Below are 19,086 nucleotides of genomic sequence, written 5' to 3' on the forward strand. Positions count from 1 at the left end.
AGCCTTCGCACCTTTTCCCATCCTTCCATTTCCGCCCACCACCAATTTTCCCTAATCCCATCTACACCATAGCCGACATCAACGACGACGTACACCATCGCGACCCGAACACCGACCGACGCCATGTCACCACTCGGATCGGTGGCCTTGGCCAATGGCTCCGCGACGCCAAAGAAAGTCGCCTATTTCTACGACTCTGACATTGGCAACTATGCCTACGTTACGGGCCACCCCATGAAGCCGCACCGCATACGCCTCGCACACAGCTTGATTATGCATTACGATCTGTTTAAGAACATGGAGATCTATGTACGTCGTGTACCAGAGGACGCACCACCACGCAGTGCCCACTAACCTGCCGTCTGCAGCGCGCCAAACCGGCCACTAGGGGGGAGATGACCCAGTTCCACACAGACGAGTACATCGACTTCCTACAGAAGGTCACCCCCGACAACATGGACGCCTACCAGAAAGAGCAGGGCAAATACAATGTCGGAGACGACTGCCCCGTCTTTGACGGCCTCTTCGAGTTCTGCGGCATCAGCGCTGGTGGCAGCATGGAGGGCGCCGCCCGCCTCAACCGCCAAAAGTGCGACATCGCCGTCAACTGGGCCGGTGGCCTTCACCATGCCAAGAAGAGCGAAGCCAGTGGTTTCTGTTACGTCAACGGTAAACCCAATACTCCTTCTTTGATATGTCCCTTCCCCCGTCTGACCAGTCTCTAGACATTGTTCTCGGTATCCTCGAACTACTCCGTTTCAAGAAGCGCGTCCTCTACATCGACATCGACGTCCACCACGGTGATGGCGTCGAAGAGGCCTTCTACACGACCGACCGAGTCATGACCGTATCCTTCCACAAGTATGGAGAGTACTTCCCCGGCACTGGAGAACTGCGCGACATTGGTATCGGCACCGGCAAGCACTACGCCGTCAACTTCCCTCTCCGAGACGGTATCGACGACACATCGTACAAGTCCATTTTCGAACCAGTCATTGAGCATGTCATGAAGTTTTACCAACCCGAGGCTGTGGTTTTACAATGTGGTGGCGACAGTCTGTCTGGTGACCGACTGGGCTGCTTCAACCTTAGCATGGAAGGCCACGCCAACTGTGTTGCCTACGTGAAGAGCTTCGGGTTGCCGACCCTGGTTCTTGGCGGTGGTGGATACACCATGCGCAACGTCGCCCGAACTTGGGCATTCGAGACTGGTGTTCTTGTCGGCAAGCATCTGCCCAAGACGCTGCCATACAACGAATACTACGAAGTAGGTTGCCTACCCTCTCTGTGTCTCAGCGCACATGGCTGACTTTCCACCAGTACTACGCCCCTGATTTCGAACTGAACGTCCGCCCTTCGAACATGGAGAACTCCAACAGCTACGAATATCTGGAGAAGATCAAGGCAGCCGTCATCGACAACCTCAGACACACTCAACCTGCCCCCTCGGTCCAGATGCAGGACGTGCCCCGCCAACCCTTTGGTGGCATGACCGACGAAGAGGAGGCCGAACTGAACGACATGGACGAGGACGAGCAACCCGACGAGCGCATGACACAACGCCGCTGGGAGCAGCGCACCCGTAACGAAGCCGAGTTCGAGGATAGCGACGACGAAGACATGGACGAGGCCAATGGCATGACGCGCCCACGGAACGCCAAGAAACGCACGTTCGGCGACTTCCGGCAAGCCGAGGGGGAGGTCGACAGCGGAGCGCCTTCGCCAGTCAACGGCGCCACCGAAGGCGAAGAAGCCCCCGATGCTGAGCCGATTGTCGACGCCGACATCACCCTCGAGAACCCCGTCGAGACCGAGGATGCGCCACAGGAGGCGGCCCCCGAAATCGACGCCACCCCCGAGGCACCGAACAAAGACGCCGTAGACGAGGACGGTGATGTTGGCATGGGTGATGGCGCCGATGCTGAAGAGGCCCCAACCACAATCAAGAAAGAGGAAGTAGAGGCGGAGCCCACAAAGGTTGCCGAGAAAGAGGAAAAGGAAGACAAGCCCGCATCCCGCAAGCCATCAGCTCAGCCCTCTGCAGAGCCTGCCGCTGCTGAGACTACAGAGACTGCCGAGACCGCCGAGACCGCCAAGGCCGATGAGGCCGATGAGGCCGTCAAGACCGCCGAAACCGCTGAGACCGCCGAGCCTGCCCAGGAAGCTGTTAAGGAGGCCGGGGTGGAACCAGCCAAGGAACCGAAATTGACTGAGCCTGAGGAGTCCAAGGCTGAGGCCGTACCCGTAGAGCCATCGACCGAAGCCAAGGAGCCTACTCCGGAAAAGGAGAAGCAGACAAGCGAGAAGCCTGAGGAAAAGGCGCCTGAACCCGAAGAAGACAAGATGGATGTCGATGAGAAGCCAGCAGACGAGGACGCCAAGAAGGAATAGTTGTCCTCGCCATCTAGCTGCAGTTTGCACACTATGGACATACAATGATGAGATGTTGGGGTCATTCAGGCATGCACTATGGGGGATGTGCCAAGCATATGGCGTTCGGGGAAGGGTGGCTTTTAAGGGAACTTTTCTTTTGACACGAAAGCTTCAGGACCTGCTGATTTTGCTTGTTTTCTTTGATTTCCTTTATAGTGATACTCTCATACTCTCCTTGCGCAACGCTCACCAGGGGAGAAATCCATTGCCGGTTGTAACATAGATAGCCAAAGCGTAGTGGCGTTAGTTTCAAGCAGCAACAGTAGTAGCAATTTCCTGCTTAATGCTTGTTCCGTTGTCTACCCAGCTAATTCACAACAGTGTCCAACTTAACCAAGGTGCTGAGCTCACACTGACAAAACACTCAAAGCTGCTTGTTAACCAATGACATTTCTGCCTTGAACCTTGTATCAATCCCCTAGTATTACTAACTGTTGCTCACCTAGAGAGCCATAATGTTGCCATCTGCCTCAGGTTGCATCTTTATTGGACCTGGCTCTTCTGTACTTGCTATAATTCTGCAGGAGCACCTCCAAGTACCGCGCCACAGCCTCTTGCGCAGCCGTTTTCTGTTGTCCCTCACCGCTGACGACGACTAGACGCCGCGTCTGGTACCACTCAAAGTTGGAACCGCCAACCACAAACTGCCGGGCCAGCTCTGCCGGTGGCCGGCCGCGGTCCAGCGCGGCCGCGAAGAACGTCTTGAAGTCCCTGTACAGGATGTCGGCGATCTCGGCGGCTTTGCGCCTCTTCGGCTCCTCGAAGTAGGCCGGTAGTGAGGCGACGGGGTCGAGGGACGGGCGGGTGCGGACGGTCTGCAGGAGCTGCAGCAGCTCTCCCATTTTGCAGGAGCAGTAGCAGTACCGCACTTCCAGCCTCTGAAGGCCGGCGGCGGCGTCGACGAGGAGCTTGGAGACCCTCCTCGTCGCCTGCCTGTGGGAGGCTTGCGAGGGATTCTCGGAGAAGGGCGCGCAGCTCCACCCAGGCCCGCCGGGCCGACCGTTGTGGGGATACTGATCCTCGTGGAACTCGATCCGCCGCAGGAAGATCCGGCCGTCCCGGCCGATGAGCTTCAGCCAGTTTTCCAGAACCTCCATGTGGTCGAAGCTGAACGTGTTGGAGCTGAAGAAGTAGGGCAGGGCCTCACATCGGACGCCCTTGGAAACCCGGAAGAGCTGGGCGGCGGCCTGGACGACGCATTTACTGCGTTCCCTGACCTCAACTGGGGAGTCTTGGATCAGGGCGGCTTCGTAGATGATGTTACGAAGCTCGGCGGGAAGAGAGCTGGGGTCCGGAGTCCGTCAGCCGGTCGGTCGGTCATGGGCTTTGAATATGAAGACTTACAAGAATGACGGTCTGTTGACTGCTAGCTGGGGTGAGCTGTCAACAACTCATCGTTCCTCCTTTGAGAGAGGGTTATGGTAAGGGACCTACTCTCTTCGACTTTCTTGTTCCAACAGCCGTGAAACCCTCCTTCTCGCTGGCCATGGCAGCGTGCTTTCGCTTCGGACACGGGCGGGTTTTTCCGCCAGCTTTCAGACTTCTTGTTGCAATTAGCGAATTCTCCGGGCGATGTAGAGTGGCCACGACGATGCAGCTGGGATCGATCTCGGCCATGATGGAAGTGGTGGTGCAAGGGTTGAAGACTAGTTGCCGAATCCGATGTAAGATGAAAACGAGATGAAGCAAGAGGTGGGCTCAAAGAGGGGGGAAGTAAATGAGACTCGAAAGATGGGTTATGTTCAGAACAACCAAGTAAACCGTATGTTTATAAGTGCGTCTCACCGGAGAAAGAATCAACAACGCCACTTAGTCGCTCAAGGTTCAAGGGCCGGCTGCTGCCTGGCAGCCACCCACTGGCTGCTCTTGGACAGGGACTAGAAGTAGGGGACCTGCCTTCAGGGGTGAGGTCGGCACTGTTGGGCAAATAGGCGTGAACATGCAACTGGACTCAGATCTGATTGATGGCAAGTCCCCTTAGCAAAGTGCATCACATCCAAGAACATCCGGGGTTTTCTGTCCTTTGAATTTGTTGCAAAGCTTTGGGTGAAGGTTTATGAATCGCTCCGTGCTTCTGTGGTATCTCCCCGTGATATTCAGTGTCACTCATCTCTCTTGGTGTGCTTTACGGAATGATTCTATGAGCAAGACGGACAAACGCCCCAGCGGCGACATAACACAATAAAATAAACCACAACCTTGATCAATGTAGTACCAGTCACCATCGGTTTTTGATCAACTAGGCTACCCGGTACCACGACGGTCATACATGGAGCTTTTGTCTCATCGAAGCCCAGCAGCTTGCTTACTGACCGCGCACAGCTCCCCTCGTCTGTCCTTCTTTAAGCTTGTTAGGCGGCTATATATGCGTAAATCTCGTCTTTCCTTCCCACCTTGCTGCTTTTTGGATGATTCAAGGGCACTTCCGGGCCAACGCGCGGCATCCGCCAAGCGGCCCTTCAACACTCTCGGTACCTGTCAATCATCAACGTGAGATGCATTTGCGCCTCCTCCAGCTCCTGAAGTTGAGTCATAGCACCCTCCCAATGCCCTTGCGTCCGCGGCACCTCGATACGCGAGTGCGAGCCGAGCAAGACGCGGCTCATCTGCTCCGGCGTCCTCCCGTTCTCCAGGCCCCTGGTGATGAGGGGGAGGAAGCCGTCGTAAAAGGCCTCGGCGGTGCTCCGGGAGTACACGTACTGGTAGCGGAGGAGAATGCTGTTGCTCCTCGCCTGCCACCGGTGAAAAGACACCGGCGGCAGCACGCACGCCGGGGTGCGCGAGAGGTACGATATGTGCAGCACCTCGAGGCCCTTGGAGTCGGCCAGGAGATCGCTGATCGCCCGCGATATTTCAATGAACCACGGGTAGGACCGGCTCTCCCAGTATTCCAGCCTGTGCGCGGAGGTGCCGAGATGGGCGTGGGGGAGCCTCGTCGCCCTGTAGTCCCATCCCACCAGGACGCGGCGCAGGAACCCGCGGTTTCTCGGGCCTATGGCCTGCAGCCACTGACGCAGCTCGTGCAGGCCCAGCGCGAAGAAGGTGTTTTCGGAATACAGTATCCCCGAGGCCTCGTCGTGGACGGCCCGGCAGGTCCGCAGGATGCGGGCGGATACTTTCTCCGGCTCGTGGTTCGAGAGATCCAAGTGGCGCCCTCGCCTTCGGTCGTCAAGTTGCAGAAACATGCCGCAGTAGGTTAACAGATCTTTGCCAGAGTCGGTGAGTACGTAGGCGTAGATGGCGTTGCGGATCTCGGGCGGTAAAGACCTGTTTTGTTGTGAGCAACAAGGCGGAAGGTCCGGGATCAGAAGCAAACGTGATGTGAAGCTTACAGAAATGGCCGCTTCTTCTGTTGGGCTGAGATCGTCCCAGACCTCTTCGTCCCAGGCGATGACGAAGGTGAGCCGCGTCTCTTGGCCCCCCTGCGGCGCCATAAGACGAGTACAAGTCTGCAAAGCATTTTTTTCTGTGGCAGAGGCTCAAAGGCAGCGTGGTGGGTGTTTGCTGCAAGATTCGATGTCTGAAATCCGAAATGGTATTCCACGTCCACCTGTATGCAATGATGCAGTTGGCCCTAACCGAGATGTGGCAAAGACAAACACAAGGTTTCACACCCGCCTGGCGTTCCCAATATCTACACCGCCAAACGTGTTTTCCTCCGTGAAGGTACCATCCGCAGAACCCTGATGATCAACAGCGAACTCCGAAGTCCTCCCGTTGTAGACCCAAAATGAATCACATTTCAGAAGTAGAATGGGGCCCTAGGCGGTTCCAAGTACCCATTTCCAGCGAGGATGACCACGGTATTAGAGGGTTCTCTTGAGCAGCATCTCCAAACGGTCATGCAAGTCTCTGCGTGCCTTGGACAACTGTCTTTTCGCAGCGCGTATGGCAGGGTTGCGGTCCCAGCCTAAGCTTCATTTGTGGGCCTTGATGAGTTCGCGAAACTCATTTGGGATCTTGCCGCACAACACGACGTTTTGAGTAATTAGACTGAACGGATGCTTCTGTAGAGAGGCCTGCCTGCGAACTGATCACTGATAGGAGAGAATGCATAGCCAAAGGACTGCTGAGACTGTATAGCTGATCGGGATCATCCTCATGTTTAGACATCAACAGTCGACACGCCAACGGGAAAAAAGAGTGAAACTATGAGTGAAATTGAGTCTGCACTAAAGAACTGATTGTGAAGCTAGAATCCGGATGTTCTGGGATCCAAGCACTGTGTAGACCCGCTTCCAACAGCCAAGGCCGCAACCGGAGAGCTGGACTCTGGACACGCGTTGCGTGACACCCAGAGCGATCAGCTTAAGGGCACTAGAGATCAACCCATTGTTAGCAAGGTTTCGAAGACTGCTGTAGACGAGGCATTGTTCTTACGCTCCAGTAGGGAAGGTCGGTCTTCCAGAAGTAAGAGTTGCAGACGCCGTTGCTGTTGAGGTTGGTGCACTGCAATCACGATAGGATCAGCATTAGAAGTATAACTGTTTGCAGGAGAGAAAACTTACACCCCAACCGCCATCGCCCTTTCCATAGTTGCCGGTGTTCCAGACGGGCTGGATGTTGCTGCCGCAAGGGGTATTGGTAGTAGCCTGTCTGGCCTCAACAGCAGGCGCGTTACCAGCGGCAGGCGCAGCAGCAGCAAGCGAGGCGAAAACGATGATGGCGTTGAAGAACTGCATTGTGAAAGGATGAAGTTTTCTTTGTAGTTGAAATGATTGTGTTGTTTAAACGATTGTGTTGTTGAGTGAATGTGTTGTTGAGTGATTGTGTGTTTGTGTGTGGGATGAGGAACAAGATGGCAGTTGGGAGGGAACAACGTCAGGTTATTTATATTTTGTTGAGACTGTTGATCTGGAGGTTTTAGACCATAGCAGACATGCGTTGAAAGCTGACTGATGCGATGTCTGAGAACAACAGTTCGTCGCGCGTGGTTGCACCGGCATGACCGGGGACTCAGCATGAGAGTTGGCGATCTTCCAAAGTCAAAATAAATGAAAGATCTTCTTCCAGTCCAGCAGTAGTAAGCTGACAATTGCTGCTGTTGTTTCCATTAAAGAGGTAGTAGGGCGTTCTAACAGGGCTTAGACTTCTGTACGCAGTTCAGCAGGTCAGTTTCTGGTTCATCTTAATTGAGACGGTTCCTCTCTGCGCCGGTACCACCGCGCACTCGGCATGAACATTGACGATCTTCAAAGTTAAAATAGATGAAGTTCTTCTTACTGTACAACGAAGTGTTAACATTTGCCGCTGGTGTTTCTTTTAAAGAGTTAGTTGGCTGTTTTATCGGGGATAAACTTTTGTACGCACTTTAGCAAGTCGGTCTCGGTTCATCCTAACTGTGGGAGTTCCTCCCAAGAATAGTTTGTGTAAGGTAAATCATAAAGGTGCATTCTGACAAGTCAGCATAGCCTCCTTTCTGGGCGACCCCTATGTTCGGAGCCACCTGACCCCCCCTGATGCTTTATAATGAAACCTACATTATATGTCTGCATTCGTACCCACCGGTGATCGGTCAAGTAACTAACTGATGGGCAAAGTGCCAACATTCGCGGTGGCGGGTTTGCACGGTCGGTTCGGGTTAATGGTGTTATCCGCCGGGCCGTTATGACCAGGCGGCTGCCTTTTCGCGGGGCGGTTTGTGGCGCAAGGGGCATATCCCCAAGCATAACCCTTCATCAACGCAGATAAGGCCCAAAAGCAGGCCAGAAGTTGTGGCTCATCGGCCGATGTTACTGGTGCTTGGCATGTGTAGTAAGAAACAAGAGAACAAGGAAGTTGTGTCGCACAGTTCCATTTCCCCCCGAGTCAAGCGCAAGTGCCAAGTTTAGGAACTACTGCTGCCGTATGCACAGAATACGGACTACTCTGTATGTATGTAATGTGTGTATGTATCTATCGCCATACGTGACGTAGCCCTCCTGGCAGCCGTTTTGGTCCGATCCGGAGCGGAAGCAACTGGTGGTGAAAAGCGAAGCCGGGACCGAAGTTGTGGGGCGCTCAGCGTGAGATCTGCCAAGACCTTTTTTGTGTAAGGAAGCCGGTCGCGGATTGGTCCGATTTTGAATATCCTTTACAAATCGGTTCTCGATCCCTGCAAACCTTAAGGTTAATCGTAACTGCCGTCTTTACTGCCCCTGCCTTGCCTAACCTAACCAGCCAGCCAGAGGGCAAGAGGAAAGCATAAGGGGTAACAGTGGGCTTACTACAGTGTAAGCACAGCCAGCCAGCCAGCCAGCAAGATGGCTGAAGGGCCTGCCAACTCACTACTGCCTTGTGGGGATGGGGCCGCTTCGCTCCGGGAGTTTCGCGGGAGGGCTTTCACATCCCTATCCCTTCAGCGTCCGCATTCTCTAGCAGATGGGTACAGTCTGCGCCCACGAGGGAAAGTCTCCGTGTCCGTAGGTATGCTACGCAACTTGACCTCGCGCAGACAGCGTCCTGTTTTCCGGGCCTATGACACACAACCAAGCGACCGAATTTTCGGGTCGGCCATCGGCCGGGCCATCAAATAGAGACCAACGAGGACAGAGGCTGCCCGTAAATTTTGCAAGTTGGGAGGAAATTGAGCCTGACACCGGGTTAAAGACTGTAGTGTTTTGCTTCCCGTTGGCGAGATGAATTCCAAATGGGCTGGTCAGGGGCAAGGCGATGGATGACGTCTCTGATCTGCGGTGGGAGCCGTCTTCGGGTAAGTTAATAATCAATGAGGGTTTAGCATCATGTGTTAAGGAACGCACCGAAATAGAAAGTGGCCGAGTCAAGGTTTCTGGAAACCGAATCAGCCAAGGCCGAGAAGGAATAGCGTGAGGTGTGGTCTGCTGCAGGGTCTGCTCATCTGGCATACCTTCTTCGGCGGCATTTCGAAGTCGGGCAAATCTTTATCTGCCTAGGTAGCGACAATTCTCTCGCTTTCCACGAGAGGGGCCGAGTAATCGACTCTTTCTGGAGAAGATGTCAATCAAACCTTGGGTCTGGAAATGAAGCGAGATGAGGGGCTATCTACTTGGGCGCTATGTTGCGACGAACTCCCAAGGGTGTACTGTACTGCTTGGCTTTACTGCTTGGTGTGTTTGCTCCGGCACCATGCGGAGATAGAGTCCGTTTCTTCAGCGGTTGTCAGACGAGGACTCCTTAATTTACCTGACAGCCGATCGAGTCCTCACTTTGTAACTCCAGCGTCAACTATAGAGTTTGTTCCCAACTCTTGGCGAGCCGTGGCTTACTTGAGCGTTTAAGACTCATGGCATTTGTCATGGCGTTGCAGCAGACAGTACCTGCTGGTCAAGGTTGTGTGGAAAATCTGTTGATTTCGCCAATGATTTTAGCCCGTCAGTGGAGGCCGCTTCATTCAAAACCGGGGATGGCTGGAATAAAGTGTATACAGCAGCCCCTAAGCTCTTCCAGCCGAAGAAAACACACATCTTCCTGCAGTACTTTTGGGGATACGAGCTTCTTTTTGAGTTGAAAATAAGAAAGAAAATAAAATAAAAAGAGAGAGAAGAGAAGCAGCCGACAATGTGTGAGACGTCAAAGGCAAAATAGGCAACAGTTAACAAACGAAAAAGCTTAATGGATAGAGTGAGACATTGGGGTTCTGCTTGCTCACGTGTTTCTTACTTCGGCCGGAAAACCAAACCACAACTGCACTTGCACGGAAACTTTGCCCGTGTTCCTGTAGTCTTATTATGCGCCCCTCCCCCCCTCTCCCCCTTTAAAGTTCTCCGGTAGGCGTCCCACCTTCAATCTCGTCGTCTCAGGAACTCGAAGCCTGCGCCCTGAAGCGCGGGTGAAGCCGGTACTTCAGGTTCCTCTCCAGGAGAAGCCTCATGTGCTTGGCCACTTCGTTCTCGGCGCGCTCGGCGTCCCTCGCGGTCAGCGTGGACGGGCTCAGCGACTGCCGTCGGCCCCACCAGTTGTTCGGGCTGACGCCCAGGACCCTGCACAGCTCCTCGGGCGTCCGGCCGCGGGTGAGGCCCTTGGAGTAGATGGGGCGGAAGTCGTGGTACAGCACCTCCGTGATCTTGCGGGCGAGGCCCATCCAGCCGGTGACACGGCCGGTCCGCTTGAGACGGCTCCGTCTCGGCAGTTTGATCTTGTGGTGGTAGTAGAAGATGGTCGTGAACGACTCGAGGTTGACGGCGGCGGCGAGCAGATTCGCCACCCTCCGACAGGCATCGCGGTACCGCTCCTGCTGTTCCAGCACCTTGGTCGACACGCGAGGGCTCCATGTCTGAGGCTCGGTTCTGACCCGTATCCTCTGCAGGCAGGTAGCGTTCCCCGAGCCCAACTTGTCCAGCCAGGCCCCGAGCGTCTCCATGTCTTCCGCCACGAAAGAGTTGCTGTACAGCATCGCTCGCGCCTCGGCATGGACCCGTTTGCAGCACCCCAGGAACGGCACGGGGATTCTGTCCTCGGCGCTCACGCGCCGCGAGCGCCCGCGGGAGTGTTGCGCGAATTTCCGTTTCCAGAGCCACTTTGGAGATCTCGGAAGGGGAAGCGTGGGCTGTCCGACAAGACGCACCCCGTCAGGCCTGATGAAGGCGAACCCGTAGATCCTGTTCCGGATCTCGGGGGGCAGGGACCTGCGCCTTGGTATCAGCAACACGCCAAAGAAACATACATGCACATGTAGCTTACTCACAGAAACAAGAAGGGCTTGGGCTTCGGCGGCTCGATTTTCGGTTTCTGCTCCGGTGTTTAGTACATCCCGATCCCGTTGCGAAGAGTACAGAGAATGCAGCTTGTCTCACCTTCTTGTGGGGCTTCGAGGAGCCTGGCGGCAGCTTTCGCTTCAAAGGCCGAGGCGGGTTCGACTTACCCTTGCTTACCCTAGGTTGGAGGTTAGGCACCGAACTGACTCCTTTGCAAAGAACAAGGTCCGCTTGCTTTGGAGGCATCGTGTCCTGTTGTCGGGATGAGGCCTAGTGTGGCTTGGCAAAGGGTTCTTTCGGCCTCGGGCTGTAAACTGGTCCTCGCCGAAGCAGCAAGCCTTCTGGAGAGCCCGTGGTGGGAGCGAAGTGTCTGAGATTGTTGCAAGTGCTTTCCGTAGGATGTGAGACATTATGGTCTTGGAATCGAGCCTGGTTTTATTCTCGAAAAAGCAGCCATATGACTTCGGTATCCACGCACTGCCTGTATCTTCCCCGGTGTACTAGAAGGATCAAGCCCGAACTGCATGCAAGAACATCTTGTTTTCGAGTGTGTTTGGAGGTAGAAAGGGGCCGTTTTTAGGTATCCGGGATTGGAACTCTTTTAGCCCTTGTCACTGCGTCAAGGGTAGTTGAACGAACCGTTGACTGTTGAGCTATTGCATCTACAAGGCCAAGAGTAGCATTTGTGAAAGAGAACAATGGGATAGGAAACGAAATTGCAAGTCGACAAATTCGGGTTTGGCTGGTTAGTGTATAGACCTACACTCTGGAGATGGGCTCCCAGTACATTCTCAGGCTTGCTGATGCAATAGAAGACAGCATTAGTTGAATGCCGGCCAACCTCAGTCACTGTCAACAGTCAAAATACGAAGGAAGCATCCAGAAAACGAGTCTGATGTCTCAAGAGACCATGGCTACGACAGGTGAGCCCGCTACTGCTATCCAAACCCAGACTTCAACTCCAGGCAAACGCAACATCCCTCTCACTCATGGAGACCTCTTTCCAGCCAGACATGGAAGCGTCCTTCCAGCCCAAGGCATCGCAGGTGATGGTTCCCTTGAACGAACGGCAGTCGTTGCCCGAGAAGACGACGTAGCCTCTCCCGGTCTCTGCCCTGCCGGCTGCGAGTCCCCGGTCATCCGGCGGTGGTGGTGAGGGTGTCGTTGTCCTCCCCTTCCACTGAAACCAGAACTTGGGCGACCGAAAGCTGTTCTTTTCGAAGGCTCGGAACCGGCTGCGCTCCTTATCCGGATCGTCGTCGTCGGACTCCTCGTGTCCTGACGTGTCTCCCCCGTTCTCGTCTTCGAAGTCGCATTTACCGTCGGGGACAGGGTTGCCATGTCCTCCATCGCGTATCCCATCATCTTCCCGGTTGTTCCCACGTTCTTCTTCTCTTCCTTCTCCTCCTCTTTCTTCTCCTCCTTCCCCTTGTCCTTCTTCTCCTTCTTCCTCTCCTTCTTCAAACTGCGACATCAAATCCTCGAGTGTTTTCCTGCTTCCCGTCAAGATGACGCTCGCCTCGAGCGCCCCCGGCAAAACCAGCTCTCCCAACAACCCCCTGCCGTCGTCGGAGAGCCGGAATATGTCCAGAGTCGGACGTGCGGCGGCGGCAGCAGCAGCAGTCCTTTCCCCCTTCTTCCCGCCGGATGCTGGCGGCGGGCTGACCCTGCTCGCGCTCGGGCACTTGATGTCGTATCTGCCAAGCGTCCTCCTGACCTCGAACGCGCCGCCGCGCCGCCCGCGTCCGCCGCCGGCCTTCGACTTGCTGGCGCGGTTGTGCAGGTGCCTCGTCGCGAAGGCGGCTTCTTGCCAGTCGCTCATTGTGGATGGAGGCAGATTTTCCGGATTTGTTTATATTGTTGTGGGTTGGGGGTTTCCCGCGTGCCAGGGATGTACGTATACAATGCTTCCACCGTCCCCTTTTCGCTGATGTTGCGTCTGATGCATGGAAACTGGAAGCGCGAAATCCGAGTCTTGACGTCATTGGCGTTCGGGCGTCTCAGTCTGGACGCCCACTGAAGCCTGAGTCAACAGTTCCCATCCATCCCCTTCAGACAGACAGACAGAAAAGCAAGAGTGCATTCAATAAAACCGACAGAATGAAGGGTCACCTGCTGCCATCTGAAGTAAGGAGGCAAAGGCCACTTTCATCTTGGCTTGTCGTAGAGCATCAAGTTTGAGTGAGAATCTCACCTTTGAGCCCGGTTTTCGGCGGGTATCTCAAAACACATGACGCCAAACACACATGTCAACCCTCGAAAAGTTAAGACAGGAGGCTTGTGGAAACTGTCACAAAAAAAAAAAAAAAAAAAAAAAGAGGGCTTGCCGCCTCACGAGCATCCGAGTAGTCGAGAATCTTCCAACGACCGACCGACCGACCGGTCTGGCCTCCAATAAGCCGCGACGGGAACCCTAGATGATGGATCGAAGCTACAGCCTGGCGGATAGGCCCAACGATCTGACGGGCGGAGCCGGCTACAACGTCGCCCGCCAACGCTAACAAAGTTCGAGGTGTCTAACAAGTGGTTGACAGTTGTGTGCACAAAAACAGAACCTTCTCGGCCGGGTTTGCCCCCGGACCCGTCAGTGCTCGCGTTACATCAGAGCCTCAGACCTTTGACTACCTAATACCTGTACAGGCACTACATAGTACAGTGAGGTTGGCAAGAGTCAAGATTGATTCAATGCGTGGAAAAGTCTAGACCCCCCCCCCCCCAAACACCGAGAATCAAGGAACCTGTTTCCAACCCCTGTCCGCTGACTCTCCCCGCAATGAGCCGCTGGGCCCCCCCTCTTCGCCGCCGTCCATCGCTGAGTGTGACGTCAAGCCCACGAGCGCCCGAAGCATTTCTCTGGCCGCCCAATCAGCGACTCCAGAGAAGCCAGGATTTCCTGTTTTTGGACGACTCCGTCACTTGCATTGCGCTGCTGCCCGGGAGGTGCTACGCGGTCAGAGCTCGCTCTGTTTTCGACATCATAAGAGCTGTCCCGCCGCCCCCCAGCTGCGCCCGCGACCCCATACCACGTAAAAGTGCCCATTCACGAAAACAACTCCTAGCTTCAACGTTCAGACCCCCTCGCGATCAAACGAGACATCCTCAACGGGAGATCAATACCGAATTACCACTCGACGTACCCCGACAGCAAACCTCCAACTTACACCAAAAGAACCCTCACAGAACACCAATATGGGCGACGAAGAGAATTCGGGATCCGGGACCATCTACTCCCGCAACAAAGAGGACACGCTCGAGGCCGAGACCCTTCTGTGGCGCGCCATGTGCGACACGAAGCCCAAGCACCTCAAGAAGTACCTCGACAAGGAGGCCGTCCTCGCCCACCCGGGCCAGAAGCCCTACTCCCCGAAATCCAAGCCGACGCTGCAGGAGTACCTCGACGAGGACTGGGAGCCCTGGACGGCCTACAAGATGCACGACGACCCGGAATTTGTTGAGATCGACGTCATGAGCTCCAGCCTCGTCTACCGCGTTACCGCCTGGCGCCAAGAGGGAAACAAGCTCGTCGCGACCGAGGGCATCTGCAACAGCGTGTGGAAGCAGGAGCCTGGCGGGGAGTGGACGTGCTGCTGCCACCACATGAGCACCGTTTGAGCTATGATGAATCGATGGTTGGCGTCTCTGGAAAGGGGATGATGATTTTGGGGGACACTCGATAAGGCGATGCATGGCTGCGCATGAGCAAGAGTAGGACGGACGAACGGGACACTTTGGCGTTTTGTAAGAGTGACTGACGGGCGGCATGGTTTGCAGGCGCTGTTGATCTGGTCTGACGGTATTTCCACGCAGCAGTTTTGTTTGGTTGCATTTAATGACAAGCATGCAATTGAATTTGGAGTATCCCAGTTTGCAACACGCCTGTTGTGATGATCAGGTAGCCTTCAGTGATCGGGTGCGACCAGCACTTGTTTGCGGAGGGTGGAGAAGATCAAGGTGCATTTTTCCGCTGACTGACTGACCTGTGAACTCGTCCTGATTTGTGATTAAACGTTGATGAGCATGGGTGAAGAAAAGTGAGGGGCATGAAACAGATGGAGGAAAGGCGGTTGCAGAGAAACCCTAAATGCACTTACAATCAAGATCCATAGCAGTGAGAAACAATAACACCCCGCTTGTAGTGATACAACCGAGATACAAGAAGCGACGGTGTGCTTCATCTGCTGCACTATACACCCAAACGAAATGATGAGAAACCTCAAATTGAAGGGCATTAGGAACTCTTTCAAGGTGTAGATGCGGCAAACCAGACAAGCATAGCTGATGGAAACAATAGACTAGACCCTCGGTCGACCATCGGGCGCTAGCTGGTCACCGGCGTACAACGGCCCGGAAGCTGATCATTTCAGTAAGCGGGAAGCCGTGAACTGGCGCCGGTCCGGCTCCACTTTGGAGCTTGCATCCCGATGAGACTTGGCGACAGAAAAGTGCAGAACACTAATGAAAGTATACAACTCGACTTAAGGGAACCTCGACTTACCTACCAAAGAAACAATAGGGCCGAAGGAAAAGTCCACTGACTTCGACAGAGTGTTGTGGCCATGATGTATTTGTTCAAGGCGAGAGATATCTAGGACAAGCAAGATGGGGTCAAAGAGAAACGGAGACAGGCTGGAAGAAACAGCACATAAATACAGGAATCAGCTTGCCCCTTACATGATGATAGTGTAAATTAATGTTGCTGGTTTGATAGTCCATGACTGATGTGGAGGGGGAGGGGGTAGGGAAGAGAGTCTGGGTTGCGACTTGAAAAGTCGGGCAAAAAGTAGCGACAAGAGGAGAAACTATCCAGTTCATCATGAAAGCACTGAATGAATTGAATCAAGAGACATTAGCACGTTAAATGGTCACTTCTCACTGACGACAGTCCATGACTGACAGACCTGAAAGTGTGATAAGGGGTAAATGGCGGCAGAAGTGATGAGGGTGGACAAAAAAGGTATTGAATGAAACAGGGGGAAAGGACTACATTATCAATGATGAAGATGAGGATGATGAGAGCTTGGATAGGTATGGAGAGGCAAAAGGGTAGATGTAAGTTGACAAATTTGAGAAATTGAAAGGAGGTTTATGGCCAGCAACAGTGAAGCAAACGGGGATTAGGGTACAAACGCGGAGAAACAAGATAATCAGGCGATCAAGTGCTGATGAAGCCAGAACATCGACGAAACAGACTCAAGAAACAGGGAGCAAAAACAGGAGGAATTGACTATGAAAATGTACAACTTATTTAGATCACACACGAAAGAAAAGGATGGGGAATGAACAATGAGAAAAGAAGAGTTATTTGCGTCTCCAGTCCATAGGACTTAGCATCCAATCCTGTGAAGGAGAGGAAGTTCCCAGGCAATACCACGGGGAGGTTTGGAGTCCGACTTCATTGCCCTAAGAAATAGTGATAGGCTCACCGGGGCCATAGCGGAAAGAGGTAGGGAGAAGAGCGATCATGGTTCACTGAGACCGGGGAGAAAGAGAGGTTGGGAGAAGAGCGATCACGGTTCGCTGGGACCAGAGAGAAGAGAGGTGGGGAGAAGAGCGATCACGGTTCGCTGGGACCAGGGAGAAGGGGGGGAAGAAGAAGAGCGGTTATGGTCCGCTGGGACCGGGGAGAGAGAAGACCTCGCCTGCATCAAGATGTGACAGTCAGAGTCTTCATTGCCTCAAACCAGAACAAAACACACTGTAACCAACAAGAAAGCAAAAAAGCAAGAGAGAGAGAGAGAGAGAGAGAGAGAGAGAGAGAGAGAGAGAGAGAGAGAGAGAGGAGGAGGGAGGGAGAGGGAGAGGAGGAGGAGGGAGAGGAGGAGGAGGAGAGAAGGATGGGAAACAATGACGAACAAGAAACAAGAAGAACAAGAAGCAAAACAAACAGAAGAAGAAGCAGAAGTAAACAAAGGAAAACAAGACTTTTTTTTTCTTCTCAGGCTTTTCAAGTGTTTTTGTGCTTTTGGGAATTTAAACAAGACAAACGAAACAAAAGAAGCACAAGGTACATCCAAAAAACATTTAGTTACGTTCACCAAAACCAGTTCCCCACGCGAAAGGGATAAGGAATGGATTGGTAGGGTCAGTCCGTTTGGAAGCAGACTCCCTTGGGCCGCGGGTTTGTCTCTGTCTTCTGGGTTGCTGCTTGCGCTGCTGACCAGTTGGCTTCGACTTGCCCGAATCCTGAGGAGACTGCTTCTTCTGGTACTTGGCCTTGCCCACCCGGTTACCGCCACTGCGAGGGTTCTTGGGTTTGGTTTCAGTCTTATGGGCCTTGCACTTGGCGCCTCGAGAGGCCCTGGGGCCTCTCTTGCGTCGCTGCTTTTGAGAAGACTCTCCAGCGAAGGGGTTCTTGGGGCCAGTTGGGGGAGAAGGAGCAAAGGGGTTGGAACGAGATGCAGAAGTAGAGAATGGGTTGGAAGAAGCAGATGAAGTAGCGAAGGGGTTGGAAGAAGCAGAAGAAGTAGCGAAGGGGTTGATACGAGAAGCAGAAGAAGAGGAAGGGGAATTGCGGCGGAAGCCACAGTTATCAAGAGAGAAGAGGGATTGAGAAGCCTGAGAAGAAGACGCAGAAGAAGCAAAATAAGGCTCTTCATCAATATCCATCTCAGTGGGGAGGGTCTGGATGGAAGATGAAGAGAAAGAGGGAGAAGTGAAGAAAGAGGAAGAGAGAAGGTTATCGACAGGATCGTCGACTTCCATCTCAGTACAGTAAGTAGAAACGGGAGCAGGGGGAGGGTAGAAGCAAGGGGGAAGGGTTTGCTTAACGAAGAAAGACATTGTGAATGAGAGAGAGAGGGATGATGGAGCAGAGAGAGAATCGAATGGAGAGAGAGAGGGAGAGTCAGATGTATGGAGAGAGATAGAGAGAGTATGAGTGTGTGAGAAAAGAGCAAGAATGCAAAAGTGCTGGTTACAGACGCGTGTTTGTTCTGGTTTTACTGAGACAATTAAGAGACGAAAGACTTACTTGAATGCAAAGCTGGGTGAAAAAAAAAAGGAGAGGAAAGATGGAAGAATGGAATGGGGGGATGGGTTTATATACGAAATTTGAAAAGCGATCAGGGTATCCTCGAGATGCAGTTAGTAAGTCGACCAGCGGACTTGATGGCTCTCATCTTGTTGAGTTTGAGGATTCCCGGTTCGAAGGGGCCTACAACTCCATGACGATGCTGAACTTTGAAAGGGTCCCGGAGTATGGTGAAGCTTCGCGATGTTGTGGTTCTCCAATCAGGGCAGGGGGCCACGAGCCGGAAGAGCGAGCAGCGAGCGAGCAGCGCCATGACGAGGACGCCGTTGGTTGTATGTGTAACTCGAATTTTCCCTTGGGGTAATGGAACTCATCAGATGGGAAATTCTGATCTTTGACGTTCAGCGCTCCCCACGAGGCGTAAAGGCAGCCATGGAGCACTTCCCGGTTCATCGCTTTGGGAAGCAGATCAAACCTTAGCACCAAGTGATCCTACCTGATGAGGTTCCCATTCCGGGTACATGCTGCTTTGGGGGCCCTTACTCCCCTTCTCCCTCAGGACAAACATCGGCTATTCTGTTGTGTTGACGAGCTTTTCCAGCAAGAACCAATGTAGGAAACCGATGGGCTTATGGTCACGGAAGGTTTGGGGTAGTAGCTGCCTCTTGGAATTGCGCTATTGACAACCTCTTGATAGAATTGGTGCTTTGGACATCCACTGGGTACTGCCTGTGATGCCAACGGCAAATCTCGTCGTAGGGGACAGGAACAGTACGCGTACGGGGGGTCTGGGGGAAAAGACATCCATCCGGTGGATCGAGGTAGGATCTTGGAGTCCAACATGGATGAATGTACCCCGGTACGAGACCAGCTCTACCGCGGTTGCTTCAAAGGGTTTAATGGGCTAAGGGACACGCTCAGCCAAGTCCTGGTAGAGTGTACCTTGGATCAGTATGGGTTGCACGTCGAGGAGTAGTAGAAAAAGGCTAGTGGGGGGGCCGTTGGAATCTGCATGACCGTTAGACATGG

General features: G+C 53.7%; 8 protein-coding genes across 8 annotated transcripts; 2 read left to right on the forward strand and 6 right to left on the reverse strand.

Annotated features, from left to right (window-relative positions):
• Positions 1–123: 123 nt before the first annotated feature.
• Positions 124–2,391, forward strand: CH63R_05508 (Histone deacetylase; the record flags this gene model as incomplete). Its single annotated transcript, XM_018300483.1, has 4 exons — positions 124–309; positions 369–669; positions 726–1,267; positions 1,321–2,391. The coding sequence occupies 4 exons, from the start codon at positions 124–126 to the stop codon at positions 2,389–2,391; spliced, it is 2,100 nt and encodes a 699-aa protein (XP_018158333.1).
• A 512-nt stretch (positions 2,392–2,903) lies between these two features.
• CH63R_05509 (Catalase) lies at positions 2,904–3,921 on the reverse strand (the record flags this gene model as incomplete). Its single annotated transcript, XM_018300484.1, has 3 exons — positions 2,904–3,717; positions 3,778–3,803; positions 3,868–3,921. 3 exons carry the CDS (start codon positions 3,919–3,921, stop codon positions 2,904–2,906), a joined length of 894 nt encoding a protein of 297 aa, XP_018158334.1.
• A 971-nt stretch (positions 3,922–4,892) lies between these two features.
• Positions 4,893–5,867, reverse strand: CH63R_05510 (Catalase; the record flags this gene model as incomplete). The annotated part of the gene is made up of 1 exon (XM_018300485.1): positions 4,893–5,867. The coding sequence occupies one exon, from the start codon at positions 5,865–5,867 to the stop codon at positions 4,893–4,895; it is 975 nt and encodes a 324-aa protein (XP_018158335.1).
• Positions 5,868–6,741: 874 nt separating this feature from the next.
• Positions 6,742–7,115, reverse strand: CH63R_05511 (EC89 protein; the record flags this gene model as incomplete). Its single annotated transcript, XM_018300486.1, has 3 exons — positions 6,742–6,750; positions 6,814–6,882; positions 6,942–7,115. The coding sequence occupies 3 exons, from the start codon at positions 7,113–7,115 to the stop codon at positions 6,742–6,744; spliced, it is 252 nt and encodes an 83-aa protein (XP_018158336.1).
• A 3,074-nt stretch (positions 7,116–10,189) lies between these two features.
• On the reverse strand, positions 10,190–11,333 carry CH63R_05512 (Catalase; the record flags this gene model as incomplete). The annotated part of the gene is made up of 3 exons (XM_018300487.1): positions 10,190–11,018; positions 11,078–11,121; positions 11,187–11,333. 3 exons carry the CDS (start codon positions 11,331–11,333, stop codon positions 10,190–10,192), a joined length of 1,020 nt encoding a protein of 339 aa, XP_018158337.1.
• Positions 11,334–12,042: 709 nt separating this feature from the next.
• CH63R_05513 (Catalase) lies at positions 12,043–12,909 on the reverse strand (the record flags this gene model as incomplete). Its single annotated transcript, XM_018300488.1, has 1 exon — positions 12,043–12,909. One exon carries the CDS (start codon positions 12,907–12,909, stop codon positions 12,043–12,045), a length of 867 nt encoding a protein of 288 aa, XP_018158338.1.
• A 1,367-nt stretch (positions 12,910–14,276) lies between these two features.
• CH63R_05514 (uncharacterized protein) lies at positions 14,277–14,699 on the forward strand (the record flags this gene model as incomplete). The annotated part of the gene is made up of 1 exon (XM_018300489.1): positions 14,277–14,699. The coding sequence occupies one exon, from the start codon at positions 14,277–14,279 to the stop codon at positions 14,697–14,699; it is 423 nt and encodes a 140-aa protein (XP_018158339.1).
• Positions 14,700–17,108: 2,409 nt separating this feature from the next.
• Positions 17,109–17,867, reverse strand: CH63R_05515 (uncharacterized protein; the record flags this gene model as incomplete). The annotated part of the gene is made up of 1 exon (XM_018300490.1): positions 17,109–17,867. The coding sequence occupies one exon, from the start codon at positions 17,865–17,867 to the stop codon at positions 17,109–17,111; it is 759 nt and encodes a 252-aa protein (XP_018158340.1).
• Positions 17,868–19,086: the final 1,219 nt, after the last annotated feature.

Source organism: Colletotrichum higginsianum, chromosome 4, assembly GCF_001672515.1.
Source record: "Colletotrichum higginsianum IMI 349063 chromosome 4, whole genome shotgun sequence".
Taxonomy (NCBI): Eukaryota; Fungi; Ascomycota; class Sordariomycetes; order Glomerellales; family Glomerellaceae; genus Colletotrichum; species Colletotrichum higginsianum.